Source organism: Papio anubis, chromosome 11 (genome assembly GCF_008728515.1).
Source record: "Papio anubis isolate 15944 chromosome 11, Panubis1.0, whole genome shotgun sequence".
NCBI classification, from domain to species: domain Eukaryota; kingdom Metazoa; phylum Chordata; class Mammalia; order Primates; family Cercopithecidae; genus Papio; species Papio anubis.
This window is the reverse complement of record NC_044986.1, coordinates 79,298,677-79,318,617: the sequence shown is the minus strand read 5'-3', so window position 1 is coordinate 79,318,617 and position 19,941 is coordinate 79,298,677. Positions and strand designations below refer to the sequence as shown.

Sequence of the window (19,941 nt, the reverse complement as noted above, 5' to 3'; positions counted from 1 at the left end):
AGAAGTAAACTGAAGCTCAGATAGGTGAAGTGACTTGCCCAAGGTCACACAGAAAATAAGTGACAGACTGAGACTCAAACCCAGATCTTCTTACTTTAAGTCCAGGGGTCTTTCAACACACCACAGCTGTATAGGCAGGTGGGATATAGTCTTCCTGACCTCTATCCTAGAATACAAAGTAAATGGGGATTGAGCAGGTAAGTGTGGCCTTTCCATTGTGACAAACAGGACACCCATAATGGCATTAGTCCACTCCATCAACTCGACCACCCTCTCAGCCCTGGGTTAGTCCAGTAGACTTGTTGTGGCCACCCTAGTTGAAGCCAATCAAGAAGCCCAATATTAAGCATCCAGGTACTACAATCATGAGTTTTTCTGCTTCACACCGATTTCAGGGGATCCAAATCCAATTTCCACTGGCACTATGCTCTAAAGGAACCACCTCACTGCCAGATTGCCGAGCCAGCAGATGGGAATGGGAGGATAACGATTCCTCTACCTGCCTGGGGCTGAATATGAAGTGGGTTTCATAGGGCTTCTATGCATCTAGCATCTTTCCTTACAACCAAGTAACCAAGAAACCAAGTAAGGTAGTTCTTTGGTCCATGGCAAGGACTTGTCAAGAACGCCAATATGCCATTGCAAGTCATTTGAATACAGCAGAATCTTCTAACTTCCCTTCTTGCCTGTTCAGGGCTAGTAAATCTTTCTCCTCTGTGCTGTTCGGGGACAGAAAATGGGACAGGTACATAGCAGATTTGTAGAAATGGGGTTTTGGAACTTGAACAGTAGTGTTTTATTCTATTTCTTAGTTGTTTGTCCCTAATTTAAATGTTAAACATTCAAATTTTGACACAATTTAAACATATCAACCTTCCATACAATAAATCTCATTTCCTTGACTTCCATTGTTATGTAAATGAAAATCATGTTTATACATGTAGATAATAATTGCAATGCAGTGTGTTGCATACTAAATACAAATCTTTATTGTAAGGACATGATTGGGAGCAAATTAGAGGTCTTTCCACCAGACAGTGAACACAGACAGGGAAGAGATTTAGGCCTCTGTAGTCCCATCCTCTCTTACTGTGCCTAATACGGAATTGATAATCAATACACTTTAACCATGTGAACACATGAATACATAAAGAAGTCTTCAAGGTAAACTCCCCCTTTATATCCTACTTAATGTCTGTTTTCAAACTTAATAACAACAGCTAATATCTGTACAGTGCTTGTAAAAATCACTTTCACCTCCAATTAACTTGTTTTATTTTTTAAAAACCTTGTAGTTTATTTATTATTATATTTAGTGGATGAGTAAAATAGACTAAGATGATTTTCTCAAAATTATATCTTTAGTAAGAGTCACACACAGAATTTAAACCCAAGTTGTCCTATTCTAATTATTACTGTCAATGTTAGAGGTTGCTAATGAATGAATATATCCTAAGGTGAACCAGAATACCTTTTTGGGGATATGTAATCTTTATTCATACAAACTGCACAGCTACATATTTGGAAATTCTTGGGGAATATTAGTCCATTCTCATTAGTGTTATATAACTGAAAATATGAGCCTAAAAGTTCAAATCAATAAATCACTTTCAACAAGAAGTAAGGAAACAAAATTCAGGCTTTTGTTTTGCTCTCAGCACCATCCTGTTAGCATGATTTGTATGTATGAAAATATAGAAAGTCTGCCTGTCAGGTTCAACAGTGAAACAGGGACAAGAAATGTAGCCAGGATAGCATTTCACATAAATATCATCAGGGTATACCAGCAGGTAGAATCTGGTAAGTTGATACGCGATGGTGATAGGTAAAAATTCTTACACTTGGATCTAAACAGTTGGATAAAGGTGCAAGTATCTTAGAGAATGTTTTTAAATTGTAAATTCAACAAGTCAACTAGGTGACATGACTAAGACATAATCAAAGGCAATTCACGCCAAACTTTGAGCATTCTTCTCATTTGCCAGAGGTCTGACTAAAGGATTTAGATGAGAAAGAGGAATTGCAGTGGACTATTATGTGTCACTTTCCAAGTCAGGCTTTGAACACATGCCTGGCAACAACCGAAATTTAAAATGTTACCATGACATGAAGATGAGTTGTAAACAATGAGAACTTTCCTAACTGTGATTTTGTTTTCAATTAGACATGATTTCAAGTTCTAAAATTACTATATGCTCTGGAATCTCAGGCAAATGGCAGCCTCACTTTAATTTTGCCATCAATTAAAACAATCAGGTAGTAACACTAACTTGATTGCTCAGAGGGAAGGGGAATTTTTCTGAGGACTAATTGAAATAATGTCTCTGCCCTGTTCTACTAGAGACACAGTGGCAAGCCTCACGTCCCCCCAGAGATGCTATGAGTGTCCCAGCACTGGTATTCCAGCAGAAGTTCAAGTGAGAGCTACATTTCTAGATGTAATTTCTGAGTCAGAGGATTCAAAGTTCTGTATCCCTTGAGGGCCAATGATGCTTCCACAGGTTCTGTCCATGAGCTTGTCATTTCGTTTTGGGCCAGTCTTCCTCTCATCCTCAACAAAGAAATTACAAATGCATCTTGTCTGTAACTATGTGAGTCGAAGCATTCTTTTAAAGAAGAAAGATTCCAAATATTAGTCACTTGGTTTGGTTCCCAGTCATTCATGAGTCATGCTAAGGAATTTGTGTTTCTCTAGGAGACTCCAAACCCTTTCAGTTCCTAGGGCACATGACAATGAATGAACAGACTATTTTGAAGGAATCCACACTTTCCTCTGAAGTCATAAAATTACATACTCCATTTACAAATCATCAGCCATAAATGTGGTTTTCTTCACATTCCTTGTTGATTTAGTGGTTTATTTAGTCAGAAAAGCCAGTATTCAATCTCAGCTCTTTTACATGGGACTGTGTATGTCACATTGGGCTAGCCATTTAAATGCTGATATCCTTAGTGTGCTTATCCATATTTCTAAAGAATAACTGAAGGAAGTATATAAAGTTGCTAGCTAGGTGTGGTAGGTATTTAGTATATTTTGAATTTTATCTACTTCTAAGATGTGAATCCAACTTTTGTGATTCCATCTCTTTTTGTCTGGCATATGAATACATTAGCTTGATTTTCCTGACATGATACAATTAAAACTCTCTGAGCCATTACCATGGCTGTCATTGACCAGGGCTCCAGTCATGACAAAGTTTCCTCAAGAATCTCCTCTTCACCTCACTCCTTCCCCAGGCCACAATAAGATAGACGTTAGGTTCAAGCTGGGCTGAAGTTCTTGCCAAGGAAAGAAGCCAAATACATTGGGAGCCTAACTGTCATAGACAGTGCCCACTTGCTTGGTAAACAAGCAGCAGATAGCTGATGGCTCTTGCAAATTCATTTCCCCCTCCTCCAGGCTGGGGCCAAATTTAAAGAGGGCCTTTAGCTGTGAAATTCTATTACCAATCCCATTTCCAGTCCAGAGAGACAGTCAGCCCCCTGGGAGTGGAAAATAGCTGTTTATAAGAACTGAGAATGAGATTATTCCCTGAGATTCATTGTGCTGGGCATACAGTGACTTACACTTAGAGTCACCATTTATCAACATCTGGTAGATATCACACATGGGAAAATACCTGTGACCAGGCAGCTGGAGAGAATATTCCAACCCAATCGTGACTGAACCAAAACAAAACCACCACCATGCAGAAAATAAGTGTGAGTCTCCTAGGAAGTTAAAAAAACAAAGCATTGCCTGAACATGTAATGTGATCTCTGAGCCCCTGATGATATGTGCATGGTTCAAGCTTGAGCCTGGCGTAGGCTCCAAGCACCCTTACTCCTCGAACATATGGAATGAAGGTCATAACAGTGCCCAGTAGAAAAAAAAAAAAAAGCAGCATGGGCTGGGTTTTTTGTCCACTCACAAAATCTCTCAAGTTGGTTTTCCCTCATTTGTTCTTGTAACATTCATCCCAGGGATTTTATGTATATGTATATAGTCATATTCATTAGCAAGAGGCATCATTAGTCAATTATATAGAAAAGGCACTATGAAACATGATCAATTATAATTATGGGTTAAATGCAAGCCTGCTTTTCCACAGATAAGACCAAGAGAAATGCAAACTGCTTCTTGACTCGCATTATACATTTTGAACCCCTTGGCTGTTATGTTTGCTTTGCAACTGTCACCCTAAATCTGTACCAAATGCCTTTTACAGTCCATTTGGAATTGCTTCAAAATTATAAACCTAGCCACCAGCCATTTATTTCCTATCTTCTAGTTTTCCTAAAGAAATCTGTTGCTGAACTTTGTTAGACAGGACACTGCTCGATATATCCCATTCCCATATGAAAAGAGAAACATGAGATTCTATGCTAGACCTACCCACTGTTTTGGTCTTTAGCCTGATAGAGACAGTCTAGAAAAATCATCGAGGTCAAAGCAGCATAGAAACCAGGCCTGGCTCATTCAGAGAGATAAAAACAGAGCCACAAGAACCTGGCTTGAGTGAGGGAACTGATTTCTGAAATTTCTAGAGTAAACTCTGATTGCATTGCTCTTGAAATTATTGAAAAAATTATAACAATTACTGTAACAATAAATACCAGTACCATTTCTCTGCTTACTATGTGTCTACTACAAACTCTTTACACACATGGTTGTTTTAAACCTGCCCAACAATCTTCAGGGGGTTGACATTATTTTGCTCAATTATTTGTATTTTTCTTTTCTTTTTTGAGATAGGGTCTCTCTGTCACCTAGGTTGGAGTCCAGTAGCACCATCTGCACTCACTATAGGCTCCATCTCTGAGGCTCAAGGGATCCTCCCACCTCAGCCTCCCAAGCAGCTGGGACCACAGATACACACTACCATGCCCAGCTAATTTTTGTAGTTTTGGTAAAGATGGTGTTTGCCATGTTGCCCAGGCTGGTCTCAAACTCCGAGCTCAAGTGATCTTCATGTCTCAGCCTCTCAAAGTGCTGGGACTATGGGTGTAGCCACAGTGTCTGGTCTATTTTTCTCAATTTATAGATAAGAGCATCTAAGACCACATCATAAAATATTCTCAAAGTCACACTAGTAGTAAGGAGCAGAGATGGGATTTGAAGTCCAGTCAGTTTAAGTGAGGATCGCATGCTAAGTTGGGTAGTTTATGCCAACTACGTGAATAATGGCTAACATTCATCCTGTACTCAGCTCACCATGCTTTGAGGCCTCTATGGATCTGTGTCCACCAGAGGAAGGGACATCTTTTGCACTGTAAAGAGCAGCAGCGATGGTGTCCAAAGCCCATCCTTCTACCCCTGTACCATGAATAACTTGCAGATATGAGTTTAGTAAGTTGTACTTTGACTTTACACTCTCAAGATTGACCCAGATTCTACATTCAAGCTCAAGGGAAGCAGATACTGTATATATGCCATGAGTTATTGTTTAGTGTATTGTTCACAATACTTATCAGGAATTAAGTCCTTTTTCTAATCTGCAGATGAAGGAACACTGTAATCCTCCTTTGATTTTTTAAATCAAAGAGAAATTTCCAGTTGTATTAGCAAATGATCTAATAACATATTGCCTAGATATCTACACTTACTTTCTTCCTAATTATATTTCTTTCTAATGTAATGTTTTCCCGATACCTATTTCCATCACACCTATACTTTAAAGTTGGTTCACATTTTGTAGAACAAAGATGGCAGTAAGCATATATAGCTAGTTAATGAATAAACCAATGAATAAAACCCCAAGGAACTTAAAACTTAATTTAAAGCTATGGCATTAAAGACACCTTCCCTAAATTCCACTGCTGTTTTGAGACCTACCCTTGGCAAGGTATCGTATCCTGGTCTGGGATCCTTGATTCTTCGAGTTGCTGATATGCTGGTCCCACAATTCCGCCTAGCCTACTTCGGGGTGACGGGGGTGTCCTTCTGAAGGCATTCCTATGGAGCATGCCACTCCTTTGCCCTGGGCTGCAGCAAGAGGATAAACTCCTGCTGAGGTGGAATGAAAACAGACAAACAAACAAACAAAAGACATCATAGCAATAACCTCACAGGTGGCTGTCCAAACTTTGCAAACACTGAATCGGCACCCCAAGTCCTCAAAGTTCTAGGCCAGGGGCCATCCATGAATATAGTATATGTGGTAGAATGGGATCAGGAATAGCCCAATCCATTTTACCTTTGGAGACACTGAGAAAAAGGGAAGTTCCTGGATTTCTGGCTTTCTAGGTTAGAGCGTGACTGATGAAAATCATTGCCACTTTCCAGCCAGGGTAAGAGGCGAACTTAAGGAATTCTCAAGCTCCTCATTCCCATCCATCCTGATTATCCAAGGCATCGTTGGTGTCTCTCTGATAGAAATAAAAATAGCCTTCTTATGAGACACTGATGAAAACTAAACACAGTAAGCCCAGAAGGGATTTATGGGGGAAAATATTCACTTATTAGTGATAGAATTAACAAATTTTAATTGGCATTTTCTCATTAACATATGTTTAAATCCCCTGTTCACTACCTCAGATTTTAATCAATCTTGACAAACTAAATTATTTTTCTTCGGAGTTTGCTTTTAATAAACATCTGATTATATAGTTTATTTGACTCATACATCCAAATGCCTAAATAACTATATGTTTGTAGATGCCATCAATGAGCACAACATTTAAGTGGCTTACACCACAGGCCTTAACAAAGTGAGAATTCTTACATAGATTATGTACAGAAAAGACCTAGACTCTATAAAAATCCATTGCTGATGAGACTTATTACCTGTTCCTTATCCATTCCCATCTCCACCCCACTTAATTAACCCTACTGTAGACTGGTGAGGAGAACTTTGTTCACGTGTAGACATTCCACGAGATGCTAGTTTATGTGGTCACACTGGTTCTGCGGTGCTCAAATAATAAAGAAACTGAGAATTTTGTGCTGCATTCTCATTTAACTCTGTAAATATCAATACAACCATAGAAAGAAATATGAAAACATTCTCGAAATTTTAATAAATTTATGAAGGTTCTAAAGAAACCAGTCTCTCAGAGACATTTTACCCATATCACTATATTATTTGGGGTTTTGTCACTTTTCTTCCATCAATATTACTATTAATTCTACTTAGTTAATACAAAACAGGACTTTGCAAATATTATTTAAGGTCAGAGTTTGAAAATCTGATATTTGAGTGTTAATAGCCACTTTCTTGGTTGTGGCAAGGTGACTGATCAATCTCTATATTCCTCAAGCCAACATTAACTTCCTAAATTTGTGCAAGCAGAAGATCATATCTGGTAACATCCCTTATTATACCTTTATTCTTTTTTTTTTTTTTTTTTTTTTTTTTTTTGAAGCAGAGTCACCCAGGCTGAAGTACAGTGGCACGAACTGGGCTCACTGCAACCTCCACCTCCTGGGTTCCCATGATTCTCCTGCCCCAGCCTCCCAAGTAGCTGGGACTACAGGTGCCCCCCACCATGGCAGGCTAATTTTTGTATTTTTAGTAGAGACGAGGTTTCACCATGTTGGCCAGGCTGGTCTCAAACTCCTGACCTCAGGTGATCCACCTCCTAGGCCTCCCAAAGTGCTGGGATTACAGGTGTGAGCCACTGTTCCTAGCCCCTATACCTTCATTCTTTATCATGATACTTCTGGTGTGGTATGTCCCTAAATGCCTAACAGGGGATGTCTAGTTAGCTCACTAAGCCCATAAGTTGGAGAAGCTCTCTAGCAGCTAATTTGCTTCCTTGCCTTCCTACTTTCATCTATCATCCAATGGCAATGATGGCATCTGCAGGGTGTGAAGGATGAGATGCTAGAGTTAATTAGCTGCAACTGAGTATAAGTCTTGGGTCTGCAGGTAACTAGTTGCTGGAAGCATGATGCTGACGGAGGTACTTGTAGCAGTCAGAGTCCCGGACAGACATAGATGGCAGTTTAACTTGGTTCATTGCTAGAGATTTTGCTATATACAAAAGTGTGATCAGTGTTTGAGGGGAAAAAAAGCAATAAAGGAGGCTGCCGTGCCTCAGGACTACTATGAGAAGCTATTATTATCCCTCTGACTTAAGGGACAAGGAGAGGGAACAGTTCCCAGAATGGAGAGAGAAAGTGAGTTGTAAGGAGGGGGCCGCATTGCAGGCTCCATGGCCCCAGAAAAGGGACATACTGAAGGCAACCAAGCAGGGAGGAAGGGGACACAAGGGCCATGACCTCACTCTCCTCCCTGCCGTCTATCTCATGCCTGTGCCTCACACTGAACCCACAGAAACCAGAGGACAAGGGAGCCTGCAGCCATCTTGGTGTACAGGGCAAGGCAGAAAACAGAAAAGGTAGAAATTGTTGCCAGTGTGAAAAGGGAGTGGCAAAAGGAAGATATCAGCGTTCTACTTAAGAATTTTCCTAGGTTTGCTATGGGACGTGGAGGTTTAAAGAGAGGAAGTATGCAAAGCATGGAGCATGGAGCCTGGTACACAGTAGGTGCTCCGCACGATGAGTTCCTCTAGCTCCCCTGCCGCACCTGGCAATTCAAAGGGTCTTCTCTGTCACTGAAAACCCTGGAATTACTTCAACGCAAAAAACCTACATACGTGGTTTTTATAAGTGACATGGCAAGGCACAGTGGCTCACACCTGTAATCCCAGCACTTTGGGAGGCTGAGGCTGGCGGATTACCTGAAGTCAGGACTTCAAGACCAGCCTGGCCAACATAGTGAAACCCCATCTCTACTAAAAATACAAAAATTAGCCCGGTGTGGTAGCACGCGCCTGTAGTCCCAGCTACTTGGGAGGCTGAGGCAAGAGAATCCCTTGAACTCAGGAGCCGGAGGTTGCAGTGAGCCGAGATCACACCACTGCACTCCAGCCTGGGTGACAGAGCGAGACTCTATCTCCCAAAAAATAAAATAATAAAAAAAGATAAGTGACTTACATTGCCAAAATATACTGCAATAAATATGACATGCCATAATAGATTTATTTTCTAAACAGATGGGATTTTTTTGAACTAAACATTAGAAATAATGGCTCTGAATTAATAGCTTTGTTTCGTACATGAGTTATCCAAATGAGTCATATTTGCAGTTCACAAAAGAAATTAATTATTCATAGCTCACTAAACTGTCACAACAACAAAGTCTATCAGTATGAACTAGTGACCTGTCTTAAAAAGAGTTTTATGCCTATTGATCAATCAGCTATTCAGGCCTTCTCACTCAGTGGCATTCAGGAAGTTATGGAGCAGTTTCCAGGATGTATAAATCAGTGCCTGGGTTATCAATCATGAAAACGTTTAAGTCTATTGCATGTTTTACAGAACAAAAGCTATGATATATTAAACTATAATTTACAAAGTTCTAAAAGCATTTTGTGAGTCAACCCTTGCCCATCTATCAGGACACAATGTATGCTAACAGATACTGCAATGTCGTTGATCCAAACAAAAAGGAAGGTCTCTTAAAGATGTCCTTATTTAATCTGTGAGTGACTTCTAGACACCATAGCAGAAGCCAAGTTTAGGAAGGAGCATTAAAAAAAGCACATGAGAACTGGGGATAGTAATATTGCAGCTCAAACATATTAAAAGCTGATCTTTTAAAACAAATATATCAATTTTAAAACATTTATGACAGAATATAGTTAATATAATACTAGAATGATATTATACTGAATTACTTGACTAGGTGGAATACTACTTTAACATGTGTTATAATCAGGAGGAGAAAATACCATTTGGGGGAAAATATCGGTCTTCTGAAAGACTAGTAATATTGAACTTATTTCCCTAATTAAGACAACTTCCATTAGGTCCAGTGAAATGAAATGCTCTTTTCACAGGAAAATATTCTGTAAATGTAACATTGATATAAATCAAAACTTGCAGTAAGAATAGCTAAAGCAATTATCCAAGAGCCAAACATATTTCAATCCTGAATTGAACATAGATTCATACCGTATTTTTTAAAATGGCAATCTCTCAGTGTTTTAATGTCTACTCATGTAGAATGAGAATAAAAATTACCATCAAGTGCTGAGGATTAGTGTCAAGAGTGACTAAAAATCTCAAAGTAAATATGGCCAGAAACAATAAAATCCATTTCATGTAACTCATTAAAAGGTGAAGAAGAAAGGAAGAAAGTAGTTTTTTTCTATCATGTATGTGTCCAGCTTGGTGTTGTGCAAACTATTGCCTAGTATGTGACAACAAAGGGGCAACAACATTCAACTTTCATTGCTGGGAACGACTGCTATTTACTTTTTCATTGTTAAAATGTTTAATTTTTCATAATTTTTTCAAATTGTAAAATACTGTATATCTCACTAAGAAAAGGAAGCTTAAATCTTTGGACAACTTCCATAAAGACTGAGGATGTGTATCTGTCATTTGTCCTAAACTTCATCATTTGGTTTAGAACAAATACCTTAATCTAGCGTTTGTCCTAAACTTCATCATTTGGTTTAGAACAAATACCTTTAATATTTGGAGTTTCAGAATCCTGATGTATAAAACAGAAAAGTGGAGACTAGAAGATGCTGAAGGACAAGGTTAGCTTTAGAATGCTATGAAATGTGTCAAATAACTACGTTTTTGGCTTTTTCTCCAAAGCAGCCAATTTCTGGGGAGCTTGTAAGAAACTGCCACCCCATTTATCACAGAAGATTTTATAGACCCAAGAAGAAGATTCACCAGGCTTCTTCCCCATGGAAAATTTTATTTTGTAAGAACCGTGTTGGAAAACCTGAAGTCTGTCACATTAGGCTGCACAGGGAAGAATTACTCGTTACCTGTGTCATCTAGAAAAGGCAGGCCAGGTAACGTATTTTTAAAAATAGTTTTTCGGAATGCAATTTATTTTTTTAACTGGTCTGTAGCTTTGATGGGTGTTATTTATAGTTCCATCAAGTTTCTTACAGGGGTAATGCTGTCTGCTGTGGAAACCGGTATCTTTGGTTTACCTGACGTGAGGTGTTTGAGCATCTGCTCCACAGAGAACTACAGGAGAAGCAAGAACAGTTGTCTCTCCTAGGTCATGCTGCCAGTCCTTGGCATGTGCCACCCAGCATACACACAGTGTGAACGTGCCCACTCCCACCATGATGAGCTACTTGTACCTGTGGTGTTTGACAGACTGGCTTCCTCTGTCAGGAGAAGGGACTTCAGGGAATGACTGGGGGCCGACAAAACTTGACTCCATCATTTTCTCCAATGCAGTCACAGGATGCCTTTCCACCTTTGAATACTGTGGGAAATCACAGGTACAGAGTTGAGATGAAGGATAAGTTATGGGAGGAGGGCCTAGAACACCAGAGCTAGGCATTGAGAAGTTACTGGAATGCCAATTCCTCCTGGTCACCTGATTAGAGGAGCAGGAGATGAGACATAATTTGTGTCCTATTTCCAACACATTGAGTATTCACCTCCCCTGCCCCAACCATCTCTGTGCCTAGACAGGATCCATTGAAGAGGGTTCTTCATGTCAGAATCCCAAGCCTGCTCTCTCATTTTTATTAATGTACACCCACGGCACACTGTGACTGACAGCCAAAAGGCGCTTACACATGTGGTTTAGTTGATGTACATCTTACCAAAAAAATTGAATTAGTAGCTGGGTTACTACTAATAAGGATTCAATAAACACTTATTAAATTTCATAACATTCTGAGAATGATGAAAGACATTGGTTCAGAACATCTGGCCGCCACGCTCCACTGTTTTTCTCTTTCAGCTTGTTACCAGGTAATTACCATGTTTCACAAGAGAAATTTGGAGCATTTCACTCCTTATAGTTCGGAACTCTTGGTTTCTCCTTTGGCTATAACTTGTAAGGTGTAGAAGCCTAAAGAAGGCTTATATAGATGACAACTTCAGAAAAATTTTACCCCAAAAGAAATATCACACGGCATTTCAAGAGTCAATAAGTTGTCAACTTTAATACTCCTTGCACACTGGGCGCTGGAACAGGTAGCAAAGGGTAGAAGATTTCTCTTCTAGAAACTCCAGGTGAAGACTTTCTTTAGAAATAGAAGTTTAAGGATGCTCATCAAAATAAAAGAGAGTTTGGAGTCTGGATAGTCAGTACCCAACGTGTCAAGTTAAAGATTTTAAGTGTTATCCTGAGTAACTATAAAACTCTAACTCAGTATACCCCTTTTTTTTTTTTCATTTCAAAAGCAAAGAAGCCACTATTAGAAGCATTGATGAAAAAAATCAAGTTAATCAACCTTTTTGAATCTCACATCTATATGGTGGGATAATAAAATGTCTCTTACAGGGTTGTTGAAAAAATTCACAAACAATACTTAATGCATTTGATCCAGGTAAAAAGAAGGTAGACATAATAATGAAGATGATACTCTAAGATGTTTTCTAGCCTTTTAGAAATATTATCTCTGAATTATAAGAAACTAAAGATAAATTCCACCCTAAGTCCCATTTCTAATCAGTTGGTAGTGGCTGCTTATAGTCTTATATTTACATATATTCTAAAGATGACTTATGAAGTAAGAAATGGAGAAAGAAAGAGTTCTAACCAGAAGAAAAGTGAATCCAGGAGGAAGGAGTGGGAGATATTTTATTGTAATTTCTTTCTTAAAATGTCGGCTTTAAAATTAACGCTTGAAAGTAAAGTCCAAAGACTTTCAACAAGGCTGGAAGATATTGACAAGAAAAAGAATATAAAAAGATGGAAGAATGAACATTTGAAAAACAAAAAATCCAGGCTGGGATTGTAGAGAATAAAGACAATGTAACATATGCATGCTGATTAATTTTAGACACTGATGAACAAAACATATGTATTTAAGTATTAGAAATTAGACAGCACTAGAATATAAGAATTATATATAAGACATGAAAAAATTAAAATAATATTAATTCAGCAAAAATTAATAAGAGGGGGCTGTAACAAGAGAGCATGGTAAATCGGAAATAAACAGACAGGAATAAGTGTGAAACTATCAGTGAGGATAAAAACTGTGGATGGTTAGATTTAACTATTAAAAGACAGATTCACGCACTGATTTTAAACATCTAGTCTTCTATGTTCTGAAATAACTAATTTAAAAACAACAGAGAAAAAACTCGACAGAATGGGTAGGGATATACTCTGCAAAGTATAGGGGGAAAAGTTTTTAACAGTAATAATTTCAAGTAAAACATAATTATGTATAAAATGCATTTTAAAAGGAACAAAAATGGGTATTTCATATTAATAGAATGAGCAATCTAGCAAGTGATAAATATTCATAAATTTTTATCTACCTAACAACATAGCTTCAATATGAAAGGCTTTCTCAGGCCAGGCACGGTGGCTCATGCCTGTAATCCCAGCATTTTGGGAAGCTGAGCTGGGCAGATCACCTGAGGTCAGGAGTTTGAGACCAGCCTGGCCAACATGGTGAAACCCTGTTTCTACCAAAAATACAAAAATTAGCTGGGCATGGTGGCATGCACCTGTAATCCCAGCTACTTAGGAGGCTGAGGCAGGAGAATAGCTTGAACCCGGGAGATGAAAGTTGCAGTGAGCTGAGATCGTGCCACTGTACTCAACTAGTCACAAAAATTATAAACCATTAACATTGTCATAACTTAATTACATACGAATTGTGGCAAGGAATGTAACTATGGATAACAGTAAAGTGTAATTTTAGTTTAATTTATATTTTTAGGTTTTGATAAAGAGAAGTGATACAGTTTGGATATTTGTCCCCTTCGAGTCTCATGTTGGAATTTGATCCCCAGTGTTGGAGATGAGGCCTGGCGGGAGGTGTTTGGGGTGTTTGGGTCATGGGGGTTGATTCCTCATGAATGGTTTGTGTCCTCCCTGTAGCAATGAGTGAGTTCTCATTCTATAAATTAATGGAAGAACAAGTTATTTAAAAGAGCATGGCACCCTTCCCCCTTTCTCTTTTTTCTCTCTCACCATGTGGCACCTGCTGCCCTTTCTCTTCCGCCATGAGCAGAAGCCTCCTGAAATTCTCACCAGAAGAGGATGCTGGCACCATGCTTCTTGTACAGCCTGCAGAACTGTGAGCCAAATAAACCTCTTTATAAATTACCCAGCCTCCGGTATTGCTTTACAGCAGTGCAAACAGACTAACACAAGAAGATATGAATGAACTGTTTGGTTAATGGAAATACATTTAAAAACCTTTATAAAACTATATGGGAGATGTATTCATAACCTTATGGGAGAAAGACATTTGTTACCAGGACAAAACACCTAGAGACCATAAAGAAAAAAATATGTAAAATTTGACTTACTACTAATTTAAATATTTTAAGTAACAAAAGTGATTATTAGTAAATCAAAATACAAGTAAAAGCCTGGGGAAACATTGGGTATTCATACGTTAAAGACGATTCTTAAGATATAAAGACAGAAATCAACTGGAAAGAAATTAAAGGCAACAGATGAACAAGAATTTCACAGAAAAATGAAGACAGGCAACATACATATGGCAAAGAGTGCAACTGCACTCATTATAAAGAGGTGGTAGTCAGAATAGAGAAAATTAAGCTAAGTGCAGTCGTGCACAGCTGTAGTCCCAGCTACTTGGGAAGTGGAGGTGGGAGGGTCATTTGAGCCCAGGAGTTAGAGACTGTAGTGTGCTATGTGATTAGCTATTGCACTCCAGGCTGGGCAACATAACAAGACTCTGCCTTTAAAATAAATAGAGAAATTTAAATTTCAAGAATATCTGATAAAGGAAAAGGCCCTGGAAAAGTAGCCGTGGTGCTAACTTGAAGAGCAAATTGACAATATGTTTCAAAATTTTAAATATACTTACTCTTTGATCCAAAATACTACTTTTAGAAATTCTATCATGCAAATTTCCACAATTGCAAAAGTTCAAAATAATAATTTCCAGGGTATATAAACAGCACAATTTTCCATAACGAAACGGAAATAAACACAAAAGTAAAAAAAATTAAAAACAATAGAAATGTCCACAAATGACTACTACACGGCCATTGAAAAGAATAAAAGGAAGGTGCAAAAAAGTACGCATATAAATCCATTTGTGTAAATAAGGAAAATGCAATTAATAGATATAAATAGATTGTATATATATTTATGATTATATATACAATTAGCCTGGTGTTTTTATATATATATATATATATATATACACACACAGATTTTTTATGTACATATACATATATTTTTCTGCGTGCATTTGCATGTGTGTTTCTCATGCAACTACTTAGGAGGCAGATTTTTTAAATTAAAATAAATTATTAATTGTCTAATTAGGTGTTGTGCTTGGTAAAAAGTATATCCATGAGTATAAGCTATGGAGACTAGGGAACACATCAAGGTTTTGCAGCTTTAAGTTCAAAAGCTCCAATTAGTTTTCTTTTCAATAACTTTCAAAATAAGCCACATAGTGGCAGTAATGACCATGTCTTGAACCAGAATCTGAATTTTTCACAGTGGACCTATAAAGCCCAGTCAGTCTTTTTTGTAAAATAGAGTAAAATGACAGAGAAAAGAGAAGATACAGAGATAATTTGGAAAAGGTGATTGTTTTCAACAACCTTAAAAAACAAAGATCCAATGCATAATGGAAATACCTCTATGTGTGCTTCATTATTGATTAACTGTGTATTGCAAAGTATCCATGGAAAAAGTCAGATGAATAGACATGTTTACTAAAGTGTAATGATATCCTGAATATCTGTGTGACTTCTAAGCTCTATAAAAGACATATGAGGGTTTGTTATCTTTTTTTATCTAATTAATTGGTTTACAAGAAAAACCTGGGTGCCTAGAAGGCCTAGCTACAAAAACAAGTGAGATGCTCTGGGCAGATCCATGACAAACTGAAGAAAGCAAGTATGTTCAGCAACTGCAGAGAGCTGTGATATGGTTTGGCTGTGTCCCCACCCAAATCGCATCTTGAATTGTAGCTCCCGTAACTCCCACGTGTTGTGGGAGGGACCTGGTGGGAGATAATTGAAGCATAGGGGCAGCTTCCTCCATACTGTTCTCATGGTAGTGAGTAAGTCTCACGAGATCTGATGGTTTTATAAGGGAAACCCATTTCACTTGGTTCTCTCTTCTCTCTTGTCTGCTGCAATGTAAGACGTGCCTTTTGCCTTCCACCATGATTATGAGGCCTCCCCAGCCATATGAAACTGTGAGTCCATTAAACCTCTTTTTCTTCATAAATCATGCAGTCTCGGTTATGTCTTTATCAACAATGTGAAAACAGACTAATACAGGCTGCCAGGGGACAATATCAGCCAACTATTTCTGGAGCATGCAGACCTTCTAGAGAAACTGCCAAATCAATAAAAAAATCAGTAATTCCCTCCCTCTCTCCCTCCCTCCCTCCCTTCTTCCCTTCCTCCCTTCCTTCCTTGTCAAAAAACCCAATTCATCTTTTGTACCATTAGTTCATAGTCTCTGCTTGGGATCTGAGAGATAGAGGGCCTTGTCCAAAATTCTGGATAACATTCATAAATAGAATCAACCTCTTAACCTGTTCTGTTTATTGATAGTGTTCATGACAGATATTTCCTAAATCTGTTATTTCAAATGTTTGACTTATTGTGATATTAAACAGTTGTTTTTATTTGTATTGTTTTGGTCCATTAATATAAATGTTTCCAAAATTTATTATTTTAGAACTTTTTATTTTTTTCTCTGACAGCATTTTGTTTTAGTGACTACATTGTACCTGAAATTCAAGTTTAAATTGCTGGTATTCCTATCCAGAGGTTGCTTGAAACTTGTGGAAGCATGATAAAAAGTCTAATAATTTGACCAACTTCCAAATGATATTTCATACATTTTGGCTGAAAATGAATTCAGGTAGCTTCTGGTTTCAGTTTTGACAAGCTAAGAGTTTGGAAGTCACTATTCCTATCCTAGCAATAGAAAAATAAATGAACAAACTGAAAATCTCTTCTTGCGTTCATTGGATAATTGAGGTTGCAGGGCACACTACCACCTTAAATCTGGAGAAACAGGTGAATACAGAGAATAATGGCTAAGATCAGCTTTTCTGCAACTGAGTCTGCTGGAACCATAAATTGTTAGGAAGGTTTAAGAAGTAATTTGGACAGGTGGCTGGAATTTGTATGGGCACTAGAACAAGAGTTGGGGTCTGTAGTCTTAGATAGAATGTCCATACTTCCATGAGTTTGGCCTCCAGGAACCACATCAGGTTCTCACAGGAAAGAACCCCAACAGCAACAAAAATCATCTACTGTCTCTGCCAGTGGAAGGGGAAAAGTAACCATTCTGAAATGCACACAGGGCATTCTCAATAACAACTGCCTACTCTTGTAGTAAAAAGATTTTACCAGAGTCTTATCTCACTAGAAAGAAGGGCATTTCCCCAATTCCAGCTCTCTGTAACCTTTCCGTCTCACATAAAAGAGGACAAAAAGTGAAGAAACACTTGTGAAGGTCACAAGTGTTTAGCAGACAAAGGCAAAAGTACCGCCCAAGTTCACCGCCTAGCCGTTAAGTTTGAACAGTGCAAAGGTATGGTCTAACCATTGTGAGAATGCTGTATGTGTATTCTGTAACCGAAAAAATAAGTAAATGAATAATGGACAGTGGGAAGGAGACTTTTTGCTGTTGGAGTGGAAATTTATAAATAAGCAAGGGGAGAAGCGTAGAATTATTGATGTAGTTATGGATTAGAGTTGGGGGTAGACATCAATGTAGACACATGTTCAGCAGAATATAGACACAGATGCTTACACAGAAAAATTTACAGATTATGTTAGTCTATATACAACCTTTAATATATAAATATATATATTTATATATAAGATGTATAATATATGTTTTAATATATTATTTAATATAATTTAATATACATTATTTAAATAATATAATTTAATTATATTATTTATAATTAAATTATATAATATAATTTAATTATATTATTTAAATAAATCTTAAGTAGACATATTTAATATATTATTTAATATATACATTAGATATATCTCATATATAATATATAATAAGATATATATAAAATAAGATTATATATATATAAAATCTTTGATCTGTCTGTTGAGAAGGTCAAGCAAAGACATCCCAGTAGCAACGGTAACATACACACCTAGCTTCCAAATCCCGGTCTCCAGCAACATTCTGCAAAGAAAGAAACTAGCTATTTCCATGGAGAAATGGCTGATTCTAGAACCCAGGCAGAAAATGTACAATATAAGGAAGGAGTGTCTTGTAGTGCTCAACAACAACAACAAAAAACCTGAAAACCTACAGTGAATTGATGGATAGTGTCAAAATGACATGAGCCAGCTGAAAGACCTATCTTTCTGGCTGACAATGTAACGTAGTATTTAACTACTTGGATTATAAATCAAACTATAAAATAGTATCCATGAGTTTATTTATACTGATTTAAATATGTGATGGAATAAATAAGTAAATGGGAGAGAATAGACAGACGCTTTGTGATAGAATCCCAAATAACTTATGTAGAAACTTGACCATAAGGAAAGAAGACCGTAACTCCCCACTCCTTAAGTGTGGGCTATGCATAGTCACTTCCTTCCAAAGAGTATTCTATGGAAAAGCAGAGAGAAGAAAAGGGTAACCTTACAGTGGAGAAGCTTGGCTAATATTACCTCAGACAGATGATAAGGTAAACATCAATAATAATAAATCATATTGTAGTGTGTATCCTTGATACGACATAATAAAAATGGCACTTTAAAAATTTCTACAGAAAACCAGTAACCCCCACATAATCACAAGAAAATAATCAAATTCCAATAGAGGGGCATCCTACAAAATTCTTTGCCAGTACTAATCAAAACTGTCAAGGTCATCATAAAAAGAAAAAATCGACAAACCGTCACAGGTAAGGGGAACCTAAGGAGACATGGCCATTAGATGTAATGTGGTACCTGGGATTGGAACAGAGGGAGCAATCGGGTAAACACTCATAAAATCAGAATAAACTAAAGAAATTGTGAGAATGTTAACATATGGGATGTTACGGATAATAATGCATTCTTATTAGTTTATTAATTTCAAAATTGTGCCCTACTAATGTACAAGGTTAATAATAGGGACAACTGAATACAGAGTATAGAGACTTGCTGTGGTATCCGCTAAACTTTCCTGTAAATTGAAAGCTATCATAAAATATCAGATCTACTTAAGAAAATAAAAAATAGAAAATAAGATAAATGATTTAAAAAGTACACATCAAAATAAACAAAAAGAATTTAGAGACTAAAGGCAGAATTCAGTCTTCCTTTAATTGCCTGAGTAGCTCAGCTGTAGGCCCTCAAGGTGCATACTCCACTCAGCAAAACAGTTCACCTATACCAACCCTCCTGGAAAGTTAACTTGACTGACCACAATCATAGCTTTTGGACATTTTATGCTCTGTGCTTATATATATATATACACACACACACATACACACACATATATACATATATAATATATTATATATCATATATTTATATAATACACATTATATATAATAATATACATTATATATAATATATATTTTACGCTATATATAATGTATTATATGTAATATATATAATATCAACCTGATTGGTTCCATCCAAATGTATGCAGTTCTATCTCTGAGACAAGATAAGGTCTGAACATATTTATTCTCAAGATTGTATCTTCAGTGAAATGTAAGTGCTCGGGTTAGTTGCCTGTCTGGACCTCCCTATTAGCATCCTCTACAATGTTACAAAGCATATATATATGTGTGTATATATATGCATATATATGTATATATATATACACATATATGTGTGTGTGTGTGTGTGTGTGTGTATGTATTTTGAGACACAGTCTCACTGTGTTGTCCAGGCTGGAATGCAATGTCTTGATCTCGGCTCACTGCAACCTCAGCCTCCTGGGTTCAAGCAATTCTCGTGTCTCAGCCTCCTGAGTAGCTAGTATTACAGGCGCCCACAACCATGCCTGGCTA

At 37.4% G+C, this 19,941-nt stretch overlaps 1 protein-coding gene across 7 annotated transcripts in view; it reads right to left on the bottom strand.

The window, feature by feature from the left end:
• The window catches only part of NRG3 (neuregulin 3), a 1,118,981-nt gene that overhangs the window by 3,466 nt on the left and 1,095,574 nt on the right, over positions 1-19,941 (bottom strand). For 2 of the 7 annotated variants that reach the window (XM_031652669.1, XM_031652671.1), the window contains exons 7-9: positions 11,101-11,228; positions 5,816-5,989; positions 95-166 (exon numbers count right to left, since the gene is read on the bottom strand). In XM_031652669.1, coding sequence (XP_031508529.1) covers positions 95-166; positions 5,816-5,989; positions 11,101-11,228 — 374 coding nt within the window. The remainder of the gene's footprint in view (positions 1-94; positions 167-5,815; positions 5,990-11,100; positions 11,229-19,941) is intronic. The other 5 variants (XM_031652672.1, XM_031652674.1, XM_031652673.1 and 2 more) reach the window with 3 other exon arrangements.